The 16,008-nt window shown below is 38.6% G+C and overlaps 3 protein-coding genes across 6 annotated transcripts; 2 read left to right on the forward strand and 1 right to left on the reverse strand.

Annotated features, from left to right (window-relative positions):
* The first annotated feature begins 1,876 nt into the window (after positions 1–1,876).
* pgam1a (phosphoglycerate mutase 1a) lies at positions 1,877–5,103 on the forward strand. Its single transcript, XM_052151176.1, has 4 exons — positions 1,877–2,323; positions 2,736–3,010; positions 4,212–4,392; positions 4,601–5,103. The coding sequence occupies exons 1-4, from the start codon at positions 2,185–2,187 to the stop codon at positions 4,768–4,770; spliced, it is 765 nt and encodes a 254-aa protein (XP_052007136.1). The 5' UTR covers positions 1,877–2,184; the 3' UTR covers positions 4,771–5,103.
* Positions 5,104–5,274: 171 nt separating this feature from the next.
* Positions 5,275–7,978, reverse strand: mettl18 (methyltransferase like 18). 2 transcript variants are annotated; one of them, XM_052151174.1, is made up of 2 exons: positions 7,851–7,978; positions 5,275–6,142 (listed from the first exon to the last, which is right to left on the reverse strand). In XM_052151174.1, exon 2 carries the CDS (start codon positions 6,125–6,127, stop codon positions 5,279–5,281), a length of 849 nt encoding a protein of 282 aa, XP_052007134.1. In that variant the 5' UTR covers positions 6,128–6,142; positions 7,851–7,978; the 3' UTR covers positions 5,275–5,278. The 2 variants fall into 2 exon arrangements, with proteins under 2 accessions (XP_052007134.1, XP_052007133.1); XM_052151173.1 differs by lacking the exon at positions 7,851–7,978 and adding an exon at positions 6,545–6,856.
* Positions 7,921–15,329, forward strand: LOC127660762 (palmitoyltransferase ZDHHC16A-like). Of its 3 annotated transcripts, none has more exons than XM_052151169.1 (11): positions 7,921–8,060; positions 8,784–9,020; positions 9,110–9,304; positions 9,405–9,493; positions 9,616–9,644; positions 9,800–9,933; positions 11,344–11,439; positions 12,403–12,479; positions 12,583–12,706; positions 13,111–13,181; positions 14,105–15,329. In XM_052151169.1, exons 2-11 carry the CDS (start codon positions 8,793–8,795, stop codon positions 14,205–14,207), a joined length of 1,146 nt encoding a protein of 381 aa, XP_052007129.1. In that variant the 5' UTR covers positions 7,921–8,060; positions 8,784–8,792; the 3' UTR covers positions 14,208–15,329. The 3 variants fall into 3 exon arrangements, with proteins under 3 accessions (XP_052007129.1, XP_052007132.1, XP_052007131.1); XM_052151171.1 differs by having other exon boundaries at positions 7,925–8,056; XM_052151172.1 differs by lacking the exon at positions 11,344–11,439.
* The last annotated feature ends 679 nt before the right edge of the window (positions 15,330–16,008 follow it).

The following is a 16,008-nucleotide window of genomic DNA, read 5'->3' on the forward strand; positions in this document are numbered from 1 at the left end:
ACACTTTGAGCGTGGATGGGGATCTGCCCTTATCCAGCAGCTCTTGTAAAAACACGAGCAGCGACGACACCCCACATGTCCGTGGGTCCAGGTCTCTGTCGGTGCACCATTTTGAAAACACAGACCATTTTGACGCATAGAGTCTTCTCGTGGAAGGGGCTCTAGCATGTATGATGGTGTTTATTACCCCTTCTGGCAGAGCGACGGGTAGTCGTTGATCACCCAGCGTGCAGCCCAGCCTCTGGGTGGGGATGCCAGATCGTGCCGCGAGCTTGAGAGAGGAGATCTGCTCTCACTGGGATGGGCCACGGTGCTGTCAGTGACAGCTGCGTAAGCTCCGGGAACCATGTCTGATTCTCCCAACGCGGGGCTATGAGGAGCACCGAGTGACGCGTTTCCCTGATAGAGGATCACTGATAGTGGGCCTTTCTCATCCCACTCCCGAAGAAGGTCCGCTTGGAGGATCTGTAAGACGGCCATGGAGTGCAGAGCAGATGCGGCTTGGCCGGCGGCGGAATAGGCGCGGCCAACATAGGCGGAAGTCGCTCTGCAAGCCTTAGACGGGAGCACTGGCTTAGACTGCCATCTCGCGGAGGGCGGGCAAAGGTGTGCTGCTACCGAATCCTCGAACGGGGGGATGGAGGAGTAGCCCTTCTCAGTGGCGCCGTCCACCGAAGCGAGAGGGGTGGAGACGTGAGTTCCCCTTCGACTCCGGCGCGGGTCCTGCTGGATTCCTGGGCCGAGGAGGAGGCGTGGGAGCCTGACCACTCCTCGCTGTCCAAAGCCATGATGGAACAGCCCTTATCCTCCGCCTCGTCCTCTGAGATGGCCGCAGTGCGAGATGAGAGCGATGCTCGTTGGAGAGGCTCCGGCGAGGCAGTCGCTTCTATCATCGGTTCTGGCAGCCTTTGGGAGCGGCGCTTTTTCCTGCGTGGCGGAACGGAAGGCGGCTCGGCGGCTTCGGTTCTGAGCGCTTCGAGTCGAGCCCGCAGGGTTCGACATCGAAGCTCCTCGCAGAGGTCGCATCCGCCTTCAGCGAGGCGAGCTCTGCATGCTCCAGTCCCAGGCAGAGAGCGCCAGATGATGTGGCGGTCTCCGCGCTGAGAGGGGCGAGGCATGAAGCGCAAGTGGTGCGAGGCATCTTAAAAAGATGCTCGTTACTCTTTTGTGAAGTTCGTTAAGAACTAGCTTGCTCTAAAAAGGATACGTCGCCGGATGGCGTAGCTCGCAGGATGGCTGAAGGTGGCGGAGACGGCCGGCTTCTTCGGCGCTGTCCAAGCTTGCTAGATGCCCCTCGAACGGCGACACGGCTTCCAGTTCAGAGATGCGAAGAGCTTCAGCTGAAGAGATGAAAATCAGGGTTCCAGCCTCACGAACTACGCTTATATGCACTCTAGCCACGCCATTTTGGCGGCTTTGATGCAGTAAGCGTGCGGACGCTCTCTCATTGGACGCGAGTTCGCCCAGGTTCATCTATAGGCTGCAGCAGTTGCCGCAGAGCAACCAATGAGCTCGCTAGCTAGCCCACTCAAGGTCTGCAGTTGCTGCACTGCGTTGACAAATGATACAATATTAAGGATAATTTTTTGGCTTCAATATCTCAGAAAAGATTAATCTTTCCCGTAGCGTAAGCTAGCTTACGCAATACAAGAGAACCTCTCATAAGAGAACTACTTTTTGAAATTAAATGCATTTAAGTTAATGGTCGTCCTCACTAAACCCCGCCCACGCTATCCTAAATTACTTTTCATTGGCTCTTCAAAACCACCTCTCTTGCATACATCCAATGAACGGGAAGTTACACTCCTCTCTTGGACTTTTACACTGAGACTTCGAATATCGTGTAAGGTAGATAAACTGTGAAATATTAAATGTTATTATTAACCTTCTTATTATAGTTAGCATATACCAGAAACAATCTGGAATAGGTTTAATATGTAATAAGCAAAGGAATTTACAGGAATGTCAATGATTTTTCCATTTTGTGTTAGCGGTCGTTGCGCATTGTTTCCGAGGCTTTGATTGGTGGAGTTTTGAGATGGAAAGGCCGGAAGCGTCATTCATTACAGACACGGATGAGAGAAGGGTCATTTTAATAGGACTCTTAACAACCTGTTCGACCAGGCTCAGCCATCCTGTTTAGTTCAACTGTTACCTTTCATATTTATCGCTCTAACAATAAAAATGGCTGCTTACAAGCTGGTTCTCATTCGCCATGGCGAGAGCTGCTGGAATCAGGAGAATCGCTTCTGCGGCTGGTTCGACGCAGACCTGAGCGAGACAGGGGTTCAGGAGGCAAAAAGAGGCGGTCAGGCTTTAAAAGGTTTGTTAAAAGTATATTATTTGAAAGCATCGTGAACGAGGGCCGTATATCTGCGTCTTTTTTACATCAGCGTTTTTAGAAACATACTCGTATTTCTAAATTGGTTACTTTCGCTTTGGCCGCTTGTCTTTATTTATATATATATATATATATATATATATATATATAGACTGACATTTCACATTTTTAGAAGAAAAATCCTAAAAAAAAATAAATGACTTTCAGACGGTTTAGTTCCCGCCTCCATTATGACGTAGGTACTCTCTTAGCTCTCAGTGATGTGATCGTGCAGCTAGGAACGTGATTGTACTCACGTGCTGAATGTTTCAGTAAAGGCTGTTGTAACATACAAATGCATACATTTAAAGTTATGCTTTGTAACTAGCAGTTTATTCTTTTTGTGTCTCCTCAGATGCGGGGTTCGAGTTTGATATTTGTTACACATCGGTGCTGAAGAGAGCCATCCGGACGTTATGGATCGTTTTGGACGGTATAGATCAGATGTGGCTGCCTGTGCACAGGACCTGGCGGCTGAATGAACGCCACTATGGCGGTCTCACTGGGCTGAACAAGTCTGAGACTGCGGCTAAGCATGGTGAAGCCCAGGTTAAGATTTGGAGGCGCTCCTATGACATCCCCCCTCCACCTATGGATGCAGATCATGACTTTTACAGCATCATTAGCAAAGTGAGGCCTGTTTTATTTATTGTAGTACTTAATCTGATTTCTTCATCTACATTATTTTTTAGATCATACATAGTTGTCTTCATTATTATTCAATCAATCCAGAATAGTATCATGACATGAGCTCCTCACTCAAATTATGCAAAAATGCATGTATATTTAAATAGTTTAAATCAGGTCAGACAGATGCCACTCTTAAAGGGTGGGCTTGTTTAATATAATAGATTATATTGCCTAATAAAAATCTCTTATCCCCAGCACAGTGCAGACTTCATAAAAAGCATGATGACATTATGCTAACTGATCTTACTAGACTAAAATTGACACTGTTACATGTTGACACATTTGTGTATGTGGTTAATCAATGTAAAGGGTCAAAAAAACAAAGCACAACTGTTGAGAAGACTGGCTCTTATCGGACCGAGAACATCCAAACAAGTCAGGAATTACTATTAAATTAAAGAAGCAGGACTATTACATACTGTGTTGCTTATATATGTTTAATTAAAGGATTAGTTCACCCAAAAATGAATGTATAAGTGTGCAATTCTCTCATTTACTCACTCTCATGCCATCTAAGATGTGTATGATTTTCTTCTGCTGAACACAAAGATTTTAAGAGGAATATCTCAGCTCTATAGGTCCATACAATACAAGTGAACGGTGATCAGGCTTTTTTTTTTTGCATAAAAGTAACCATAAAGACTCCAGTGGTTAAATCAATGGTGAGAACAGACCAAAATATAATTCCTTTTTCACTGTACATTTTGACTGCAGTCTCCTTGGGGATCATGATTTCAAGCACTCTAGAATTTTGTAATCAAGCTTGAAATGATGATCTTGCCTAGAGACTGAAATGGCAAGATGTACAGTGAAAATGGAATTATATTTTGGTCTGTTCTCACCTAAAACCAACTGAATCGATTCAGAAGACATTGATTTAACCACTAGAGTTTTATGGATTACTTTTATGCTGACTTTATCTCCAATTTTGAGCTTCAAATGCCTGATCACCATTCAGTTAGCATTGTATGGACCTACAGTGCTGATATATTCTTCTAAAAACCTTTGTTTTTGTTCAGCAGAAGAAAGTCATATACATCTTCGATGGCATGAGTGTGAGTAAATGATTAATTATTTTTGGGTGAACTATCCCTATAATGCACCAAATTCATGTCTTGTGGCATGCCTGTTCTTTCTATAGGACAGACGGTATAGTGACTTAACCGAGGACCAGCTGCCTTCTTGTGAGAGTCTGAAGGACACAATTGCGCGGGCCTTACCATTCTGGAATGAGGAGATTGTGCATCAAATCAAGGAGGGAAAGAGAGTGTTGATTGCTGCACATGGAAACAGTTTGAGAGGCATTGTGAAGCACTTAGAAGGCAAGTACAGTATGTTATATAATTCCTTTTGTATATTCAGCTGGATTATTTTAATGTTTCAACACTTCTTGTGTATCATTTCAGTTTATTTGTAATAAATTGAAATCGATTTCTTAAGGACATTTGTTGTAAATGGTTAAATGCTATTAGGTCACCACACATTTGACATTTTTTTCCCCTTAGTCTCATAGTTTATTTACATTTACAGGAATGTCTGAGGAGGCCATAATGGAGCTGAATCTGCCCACTGGCATCCCTGTACTTTATGAGCTAGACAAGAATCTGAAGCCCATCAAGCCAATGCAGTTCCTTGGAGACGAGGAAACCGTTCGCAAGGCTATGGAGGCTGTGGCAGCCCAGGGCAAAGCCAAGAAATAGAGTATTTAACTTATAAGCGTTATAAATTGTAAATCAGCATTGATTTGCTGATTAAACGAGACTTCCATATTTAACATCAATTAGACATAGTTCTATAACATTGTGTAATATAAAAATATATATGAAACCAGTATATTAACATACATACTTTTGGAATCGTTACTAGTATTTATTGGTTAAACAGTTATTAGGGCACTTAATTTTTGTTTGGATTTATCTTATCCAAGTCATTCCCTTGGTTAATTTACTTAGTCTACACTTTGGCAAGAATGTTTACTCACGCTTTCTCAAATTCATCAAGAAGGGACACAATTATTTATGGAAATTTGCATTTCTTTAAAGCCTATTTTGTTGTACGGTAAGTATTATGTTTACTTTAATATTAAACAAGTGTTGAGTTTGAAAACAAACTTGAGTATTTCATATGTTGGTCTGTGTGATGTAAACATGTGTTCAGTCCTTTTATTTGATGATTTTTGTGCAGATCAGTTTTAGAAGATCATATGGTTCACTTTTTAAATGACAATGATACAACATGTCTCTTCAGGCCTTGATCCACATCCTTCAAACATTTGACTTGGAACACATTATTCTGCTCAACAAACTTCTGAAACCGATAAAGCCCACCCCCTACTCCAAAATAGTGAGACTTGGTTGCCAAATAAACAATCCCATTTTCAGCAAGCAGGCTGCAAAACACATTATGAAGAGAAGGGTAGTAGTCTGTGTTGTATATGGTTTCAGATGTGAAGATGATATCATATTTTGGTTTAGGATTTTTCTTTTGCACAAGTGTGAGAAAAGAGTTCCAGTCCCCTGAGAAGAAGCCACAATGATCTAATAGTAATTTCTGTGAATTCAGGGCTTTCCTCTTGGATGGTGGGCTGCCATTTTCCCCTCCTGTCTCATCATCATCACTCTCTTCTTCGCAGTTGAGAAATGCATTTGGATATGTTAGTTGCTCTATCACTGTGCTATTATAATCCTGGAAATCAACTTTGGTGGCTCCTCTTTTCAATGCAAGGATACCAAGTAGACCTGCTCCACAACCCAAATCTAACACACTTTTCCCAAAGAAGGTTTCTTGTTTATCGTCAATGTACTCAAGAAGATCATAAGTGCATTCCCATATCTTAAGTCCACCCTCGTAAATTCCAGAGATTAGGTCTGAGTTTTGAGTGAGTGTTTTAGCCAGTATCTCCTCACTGTCCTCTCGTTCAGGGGCGGTCTTCTCAAACACTGATTCATTGAGACAGAGGAGAGGAGGCAGAGTACCAATAGTGATGGTTTCAGGCACCCAGTTGTCAAGTTGTGAGAGAGGATCTGCCGAATGTCCATGCTCAATTGCATCCTTCATCTTTGGGACAGTTTCCTGTGAAAATACAAACCATGTGTATACTCTTAATGGTCTGTTGTGATATAAAAAAAATAAACAGGTCTGTACCAACCATAGCCATTGAGAAGGATGTATCAGCTTCCCCAATAATTGGATTACTGGTCGATTAATTTTCGATTTTCAATGATGGATACAATTTTACCTTTGGTCCCCCTCAATCTTTTAACATTTTGACACGAGATAATGAGTAAATTCACTCACACTACCATATTGCCGTTTTATTCTTCTACATGAATAAACAAAGCATGGTCAGTTCCTATTGCTTCCGTTATTACTTTTATAATCCCAATCAGTATAGTTTTATATCTCAAGTAAACCTTCCAAAGCAACTTAAATAGCACGGATATAGCTTAGCAAGCTAATGCTAACGTCCCTTACCGTGCATATAGGATCCGCATATTGTGCTTTATCGTCTTTATGTTCATCACCATTGGTTCCTTCTGTTTGCAAAGGAATATCGAAGTTGAAACTGAACGCCATGTCGAGGACAAATTCAACCACAGCGTTAACACGTGTGAATAGCTACAATAGTGGAACTACAATTCCCACAAATCTTTGCTGCAGTTGGTTTGTAATCGCGTTGAAAAACAATTGAACTAAACTGTAATTACGATATAAGATATGACACGATGTGAAGTAAACAGGCTGGTTTGAGATGAGCAGGTTTTGCTAAACCGTTTGTCGGTAAGATATCTGTCTGACTTACTGTGATGTCATGATGATGTAGGGCAACATAATCCCGCGAGAGCGAAGCGGCCGCAGTTGCTTTTTCCGAAACACGATGGGAAATGACTGGCTGACGACACAACTTAATGTTCATTGGTTTAAACAACCGTGATTTTTTTTTTTTTGTGCTCATTTAAAATGTTTTTTTTTAATTATTATTATTATCTCTAATTTCATGTATGGCATACACTGGCGGCCACAAGTTTGGAATTATGTACAGATTTAGATGTTTAGGTAGGCTAAATACATAACAAATTTGCCATTGTGATTTAATGTGCTTAACGTTATTTTTCCTTGTCCGATATTAAAATCAGTGCAACACAAACTGCAAAAGGACAACTGGCTCTAACAAGGACAGAAAGAGATGTGGAAGGCCAGATGTACAACTAAACAAGAGTCTTTAGTTTGAGAAATAAGAGCAAAATCTCTACATCCAAACTTTTGGCCGCCAGTGTATGTGAATGGTATCATGTTTCTAAAATATCCAAAATATGTGTCTTTATTAAACTAAACATTTATGGAAAGACACGTCTTATAGGGGGAATTAAATAACAGGTATATTGAGTGTCTTGTTCATCATATTTTCTTTCATTTAAAAGCAACAATTTAAATAGAATCCACTTTATTAACAACAAAGCACATGGACGTTAATCACGCAATATCTGCCTTTGATCTCGCCTAATGTTACGATAAAAATTCAGAACATATATATTTTTACCGAATATTATACTCTCCACTTCCTAAACTCCAATTCCCAAAGTTCCAGAGTAAGTGTCCGTTCAAACCGAACACGTTCTTGCGTTAAAATTCTCGAGAGCCGAGACCCGCTATTAAAAGCTGACGTTCTTTTTTTTCTTACTCTAAAACCCGAACTGGACGCGGCGCAACGGCCAAAGACGTCCCTCTTTGCACGTTTACATAGAAAAACAATGGAAAAAGAGCGCAGACGAACACAAACCGTCCTGCTTATTCGTATGAAGAACAACTGCAATTCCCAGAAGTCCCATCGTGACAGCTCACAGTCCTGCGCAACAGACAGACAACGAAGCAGATGAAATCATCGGTGTTGAAACTCTTTCCATTTATTTGCCTCCATCTGTCATGATTAAATGCTCTTTCAGCGGTATCATGAGTTGAGTCCATCGCACTGGTAGAAGTTTTCAGGCAGGTAAGAGAGCAAACTGCTCGCATTTCTGACTTGATGTGACTTATGATGTTTAGCTCTTGCCATTGTTACAATATATGGGTGGCGCTGTTCTATCCACATTATGATTTGCCTGGAATGTAGAATGTCAAGATCTGTATCCGGCATTTGTACATTTTACAATGTCTGGGTATGCAGTGCTATCATTCGCAATGTGTGATTGTGTATGTAAATGTTTTTGTGTGACCGTGAGGTTTTAATCTCAAAGCCAGTGGAGTTGCTTTTTGAAACCCCTCTAGTAAGATTACAAATCAGATTAGAACAACAAATCCATGAAAGAAGCATTAGTCACTTGCCTAACCATGTCTGCATTTTTTTGAAAAGTGAATGGGAACCTAAAATGGGCAGGGCTGTTTAAGTGCTGTGATCACTGTTATCAGTCATTTGAAGTATGCACCAAGAAGTAAAGAATGCCTCCTTTTAGAGACTCTAAATAGGTCTGTTGTATCTTTGTATTCTGTCAGATAATCTGGGGGTATCAGAAAACTAAACCATGCTTGAATTATTGGTTTGGATCAGTCCACACCAACTGCTTAGGTGGATACTTCGTTAATCTAATTGGCTTAAAAGTTCAACAGAGGGGGCTTTGTCAATGAGTGAATTGCTGGCTGCCATAGAGAAACTTGCATGTGAGGATATTCAGGAAGTTCCGATAAGTTAGTAAAATAGAATATCTTGTCATTACAGGGGCAGAATATGCGTCCCTGCTCCACTATCATGCACCTGCTGCTGAGATGCCTGCGCGGGTGTGGCAGGCACAGTCGCTGTCGCCTGCCCAGGCACCTGAGGCAACCTGTGAGCTACATCAAACTTCTATTCAAATCCCTTTATTTTAATTCTCTCACTAATTCGGAAGTGGTGATGGACTCCCTCCTTGAGCCAGTGTTTTGGATGGTCGAGGTTGTCACACGCTGGTTCGGAAAGGTAAATAATTTCTTATCATTATTCTCCTGTTATATTTTTAATTATTATGGCCATGCTTTTCTCTTACATCCGGTGCTCTTTCTTTTAAGGTCTTTGTATTTTTAGTAGTAGCTCTTACCAGCTCTGTGGTCTTCATTGCATACTACTGCCTTCTGCCGTTGGTCCTGCAAACATACACTCCTGGCTGGATAATGTGGCACATTTGTTATGGAAATTGGATCATTGTCATGATAGCCTTCCATTACTACAAGGCCACAAAGACCCCCCCTGGAAATCCTCCTCAGGTTCAGCACCTCAAGACACACCACATTCCAGTAGAGCTGCATTATATAATCAGAGTCATGCATGACCTAATAGCTCTTCTTTTTTCTCATTCTCCCTCAGATGAAAAAGGACATCCCGTTTGTGTCAGTCTGTAAAAAGTGTGTCATTCCTAAACCAGCAAGGAGTCATCACTGTGGCATCTGTAAAACGTAAGAGAAAGACACTACTTGACATTTTCCAAACAGGATGATTGGTGACTGAAGTACGGCTACATGTTATATTATTATTGTGAGAAACATGCATTCAGACATCCCTCTATCTTTCTCTCCAGATGTATTCTAAAAATGGACCATCATTGCCGTATCCTTGTGAAAGAATGTATGACCATATATACATTAGCTTCCTTTTCACTTGCTAGGTTTTTACACACTTATACATTCAGGTTAGCACCTCAAATACACACTATGTTTTTTGTTTCCAATTGTGTACTTTGTTCCTTAATTGTGTATTTTCAGCTTGGCTGAACAACTGTGTTGGTCATTACAATCATCGTTACTTCTTCTCGTTTTGTGTCTATTTGACTTTGGGCTGCATGTACTGTAGCATCAGTGGTCGTAATCTCTTTATTGATGCATACAATGCCATAGATGTAAGGCTTTGTTTTTTTTATATATTTATTATTTTGCATTATGCTTCTCAGTCTAAAATATTAGTTTCAGGGTTCCCACAGTCAATAAATACATGGAAATATTACAGAATTTTCCAAACGTCTACAATCTTAAAGTCATTAAGATTAATGAGTCATTAAGAGGTCGACCGATTGTGGATTTTGTCGATACTGATAACTAAAGTGGTGGGAAATGAGATAACCGATTAATTCGATTTATAGAATGAAAAATAATATTTAAAAAATCATTTTACTATGGTGGGAAAAAGTGTCAAAAATGGATAAAATCCCAGATGCAGTTTTTTGTTCAACCAAAATCCCAATAATAGCCAGAAAAAAATGTGGTGCATAACACAAGATTTGAAGTATAAACAATGCCAAAAATACATCAGAGAGACCCTTATTTTGAAATGATACAAAATGAATTCTTTTTTGTTATTGGTCGGAATGATTCATTAGTGAATCAATCTGAATTTCCTTTAATGCCATTGTTTTCTTTATTTTTTAATTCATAATCTCTGTATCATACAGGTATGGACCTTTTACGCACTTATTCAAAGCCTGTAAAATTCCCTATTTAAGGGAATAGTTCAGACAAAAATTAACATTCTCTCATCATTTACTCACCCTCATGCCATCCCAGATGTATATGACTTCTTTCTTCAGCTGAAAACAAAAAAATATTTTTAGAAGAATATATCATGTATATAGCATGTGAATCAGTACCAACATATTGAAGCACATAAAGGCAGAATAAATGTAATTCATATGACTGCAGTGGTTTAATCCATGTCTTCAGAAGCAATAGGATAAGTGTGGGTGAGAAACAGATCAACATTTAAGTAATTTTTACTATCAGTGTCCACTTTCACATTCTTATACTTTTGTTTTGGCAATTCACATTCTTTGTGCATATCACCACCTGCTGGGCAGGGAGGCGAATTTATAGTAAAAAGGACTTGAATATTGATGTTTGATGAAACTAATTACTGGAGTCATATTGATTACTTTTATGCAGCCTTTATGTGCTTTTTGGACCCTCATAGTTCTGACCACCATTTACTTGCATTGTATGGACACACAGAGCTGATATATTTTCTAAAAATCTTTGTTTGTGTTCAGCAGAAGAAAGAAAGTCATACTGGGATGGCATGAGCAAGAGTAAATGATGAGAGAATGTTCATTTTTGGGTGAAATATCCCTTTAATAATTGGGCATCATTTTTTATGCATTTATTCTGCAAAATGAAGAAGGTGTTTTGTGTCCCTTCTAAGGTGGCATTTTATCTCTTCTTTCTCAATGGTTATCTGTCTCTCCTTTTCTGTTTCTGTTCTCAAAGTCTGGGCTAGTAGGCATGTCTTAACTGCCAGCTGTCTCTCTGCCAATCCCTAGCAATTCAGGCACATGGAAGCGGAGAAACAGGGGGTCCCGGTGACAGGGATTGGGTTGCTTATCGGCATCGTACCGTCAGAAGCCTTGGCTGGGAAGGTATAATAGACGGCTCATGATGTCAGCTTGAATTGGAGCTGGAATTTGATCTTTTTCTGCTTGCTAATTAACACTCTTAACACAAACGACATGCTATGAAATCACAACAAATTATACCCTTATCTCAATGCTAACAGTTCACATTAAAATTAGTACTACCTACTTACCCTGCTTTTCTCACAATTGGATGAGGGAGGATTTACTGCTGAACTTTAGACTGTTTAAGCTCTGGTTGGTTAGATTTGAAGCAATAGACATGTCCTAGAATTGGAGCAGTGAATTTGGTATTTGCTCCACATTTCAGCTTTCATGTATAGTTTTTTGTGATCTTCATGAACCATTTGTGTTTACGTTAACTCTGGTTTACTAAAGCTTTAAGGTGCACAGAGTATTTCTTTTTTCCTTTTTGTTTTTTTAAATGTGTCTTCTTGGACTTACTGACACCTAGGGGGATGGATGAAGCAACATTAAAACACAATACATTTCAGTTACCGATGACAGTGTTGAACTTATTCACAGTTAGCAATGATTCATTTAATCCATGAGTGAAAGTGTCCAGTAACATGGCATTTATTGTGACTAAGGGAGTAGTATTAAGTTGGTCATTTGATCATATGATGGGAGCCCCTATGAGGGGGCCCTCCATGTAGAATAAGACAACTTTTATTAGGTTACTGATATGACTGAGTTTTCATCTCATGTGAGTGCTAATGATTTTGTGCATATATTTGAAAAATACTATACATTATCTAGTAGTAATCTTTTTAATAATAAAAAATTAACTGAGTGCACTTTTTACTGTTGTTTAATATTTACCATATAGGGATATAATTATGTATTTAGATAAAATAAATTATAACAAATTAGACATTTTTTTATTATTATAATATTATAATGTTATTATAGTTTATGCTTTTATATAATATGTAATTTTCCTCTTCTTATGCTTCATTGGATACATAGGTAATTTCACAACCTTCATATAACTATAAGGACAGGATGTTTCACAAGAGTGTTATCTACATGTGGGTCCTCACAAGGTACATCATTTCAAAAGGCTATTCTTTCACAGCAGCTCCAAAACTTGTTCTATTATTTCTATAGATGCACATCTTTTGTTATGTTTGCTGGTTTTTCCATCAGCACAGTCACAGTTGCGCTTGGAGCTCTGACATTGTGGCATGCTGTACTTATCACCCGTGGAGAGACCAGCATTGAACGGCATATAAATGATAAAGAGGCCAAACGTTTGGCGAAACTTGGAAAGGTAAGTGTTTACTCAGCCCATTGAGAATGATTGTAAGACCTTGACAATTATTCCTTTATAAACAGGCCAGGTCCATTGGGATTTATGTTGTTTCTTTTACTTAAGATCCCTGCTAACTTTTATTTTTATTGTTCCATTTCTCTCACGATCATGGAAACGTAGACATAACCGGGTATTTTAAAACTGTTAATTTATTAATTAGAACTGGAAAAGTAATGTAAATTCATTGGTCAAATCTGTGTGAACGCTGTACTTTGGAACAATATGTATAGTGAAAAGTGATTACAAATAAATATGAACTAAATTAAATTAACTATTAAATCATTTAAAAAAAAAATTTGTTGCTTAAGATCTGTAGTTTTAAACCTCTGTTTAGCTTAAACATTTTTCTTAATATTTTTAAGGTTTATCGGAATCCTTTCAATTATGGTAAACTGAATAACTGGAAAGTGTTCTTTGGTGTGGAGAAGAGAAGGTGAGAACTAGTTTTTGTTAGTAATTTTAATTATTAAACAAATGTTTGACAATTATTTAAATGTAAACTATCCCACCAGCAGCTGTCTATTGATAAAGTTTGATACAAAGATTAAAGGAATATTCTGGGTTCAAAACTAATTAAGCTTAATCGACAGCATTTTTGGCATAATGTTGATTACCACAGAAAAATAATTTTGACTCATCCCTCCGTTTCTTTAAATAAAGCAAAAATCGAGGTTACAGTGAGGCACTTACAATGGAAGTGAATGGGGCCAATTTGTGGAGGGTGTAAAGGCAGACATTGGAAGCTTATAATTTTATAAAGCACTTACATTAATTCTTCTGTTAAAACTCATGTATTATTTGAGCTGAAAAGTTTAACAATATAAATTGTCATTTTTACAGTAGTTTTAGGGTTTGTTGATATTACATCGTCATGACAATAAAGTTGTGAAAATGGCTATAGCTTTACACAGAAAAGGTTAGTAAGTGATTTTATCACACTATATTCATGTTTACATGCATATTGTTTGTCTTGTGGCTATACTTTCTAAATCATATTTTAATGTTTATGGATTGACCCATTGACTTCCATTGCAAATGTCTCACTGTAAACCAGACTTTTGCTTTTTTTTTTTTGTAATCAATATTATTCTTCAAATGCTGTCAATTGAGCTTAACTTGTATAGAACCCGAAATATTCCTTTTAGCTCATGGGCGAACAATCGTTAAATTCAGTCAGGTCTACAGAGGGTGCATTAGCAGACAGGAAAAACAGATTATACTGAGTGTACTAGATTATAAACCATAAAATACTGACAGACTGTTCTTGACTTAAATGTAGCGTTTACATTTGACATGTTCTTTGTTGAATTCTATAGTCTGTTAGCCATGGTTTAAAGTAAAATGTTATCTCCACAGTCATTGGCTGACACGTGTTGTCCTACCCTCGGGACACACCCCATATGGGGATGGACTGACATGGGATATCTACCCTCTTAAAAAAGACATGTTCCCTGTCTGAGATGTTAAAGACCTGGCTGTCCTGCCCAACATTCTTACCAGGGTGAATCTCACCAGCTGTGCCATGGCTGAATGCAGAACCAGAGCCCTGGGATAATGGGAGTCTGCAGAGCCCAGATTTAGACCATGATCTTATGGGATGACGATTGCTTATTATGGCAAAATGTAAAGACTGTCCTCCAGGAAGAACATTTAAATTTTGGATATTTTGTAAAGGAATTCATAATGACATTTGCTATTTACGGAATATACTGTGTTAAAAATGCTGGTTGCCATTTGGGGCTATTCTCTGGTTTACACATGTTTGTTTGTGTAATTTTGTTTTTAACTGGATTTATGTCACACAGTCATTGTTTAAAGGGGTCATGACATGCCTTTTTTATATATAAGTTTTGTATGTTCCGTGAGGTTCACTTATAATATTAGTTAACTAAAAAGAAAAGAATAATATTTGTAATACATGATCATTTTCCACCCTCATTCTGATCCTCTGTCAGAAACACTCTGGTGCTGCCTCTCCATTAAGACATGACAGTACATGCCCACTGTTATGATTGGCTCTCTGCTCTGACTGACCTGCTCTCTCCTTTCCATGTCACTCCTCACAGATACTGGGCAGGCTACGGAAGTAATACAGTAAAGTAGGCATTGGTGTGGTGTTGTGGAGGTGGTCAGATACAAATATCTAGAGTGTGACATCACAATACAGAGGAAATAGAGTGAGTCGTTTTGGCAGCTTTGTTTCAACAAATGTTCAGTTATGAAGTGAAACAAAAGTTTTGAGTTCTGAAACTTTCAGTATGTTTTTATAGTAAAATTACCTCTTATATGTCAAAAGATCAAGGATAAGTTTATTCCTCATGTCATGACGCCTTTAAGATTCATATGCACTGAAATCCAACACTTTATTTACAAGTCAACTACATATCAAAAACCTTGCCTGTGATTTTATTACATAATTTGCCACAAGATTTCTTGTTGAAAGATTTTAAACAGTAAAAATACAGTATAATTTTAAAATTGAATTGCTTTGTAGCATTTCTTAACACTTTCAATGCATTGCTGTAGATTACAGTCCCTCCAGGATTTTGCGTTCTCAAGAATTTTTGGAAATAAACCAATCCCTGCATTATTTTTGATAGCTTGGAATTTTGTAATAATTTCCGAAGAAAAAAAAAAAAAAAACGTAAATCAGAGGGAATCCAATCACTTTCCTTCATGTTTGACAGGGACAAAACAAATACTTGAAAAGCTTGAAGCTGTCGCAAGATATCCAAATGCCTATCTTCATAACAGTGTAAGCGTCTCCATCTCGTCTCGTACACGTTGTGCGTTCACTATCAAAATCCTTGTCTAAACTTTTGCGGGACCACAGAAAGCACACAATACATCACAGCTATCGTTTAATCTTCACCCCGAGTGCTGCAAATGAGACCCAAAAGATACGAAGAATCTCTAACATTCACTTACAATCTCCATTAGTTTTGTAGTAAAATGTGATTAGAATTTTAAGTTTAATTTAATTTAATTTATTTATTTACAGGGGCAATGCACATTAATAAACATAAATGTAAACGTGCCAGAATTAGCCCAAAAGGCTATTTTTCATCTGTAGACCCTTGACAGAATGTTAAACGGTCACCCTTAAAACAGAGACAGAGCATCACACATATACACATCATATGACATTTAAAAAAAATAAACGTGAATTATCTAAAACAAAGTAAACATGAGAGAAAGGAAAGAGAGAGAGAAAGATGGCAACAGAAGAGAGCAACATAGCCAAGAACAATTAGTTCAAA

The sequence above is a fragment of the Xyrauchen texanus genome, chromosome 20 (genome assembly GCF_025860055.1).
Source record: "Xyrauchen texanus isolate HMW12.3.18 chromosome 20, RBS_HiC_50CHRs, whole genome shotgun sequence".
In the NCBI taxonomy this organism is placed as follows: domain Eukaryota; kingdom Metazoa; phylum Chordata; class Actinopteri; order Cypriniformes; family Catostomidae; genus Xyrauchen; species Xyrauchen texanus.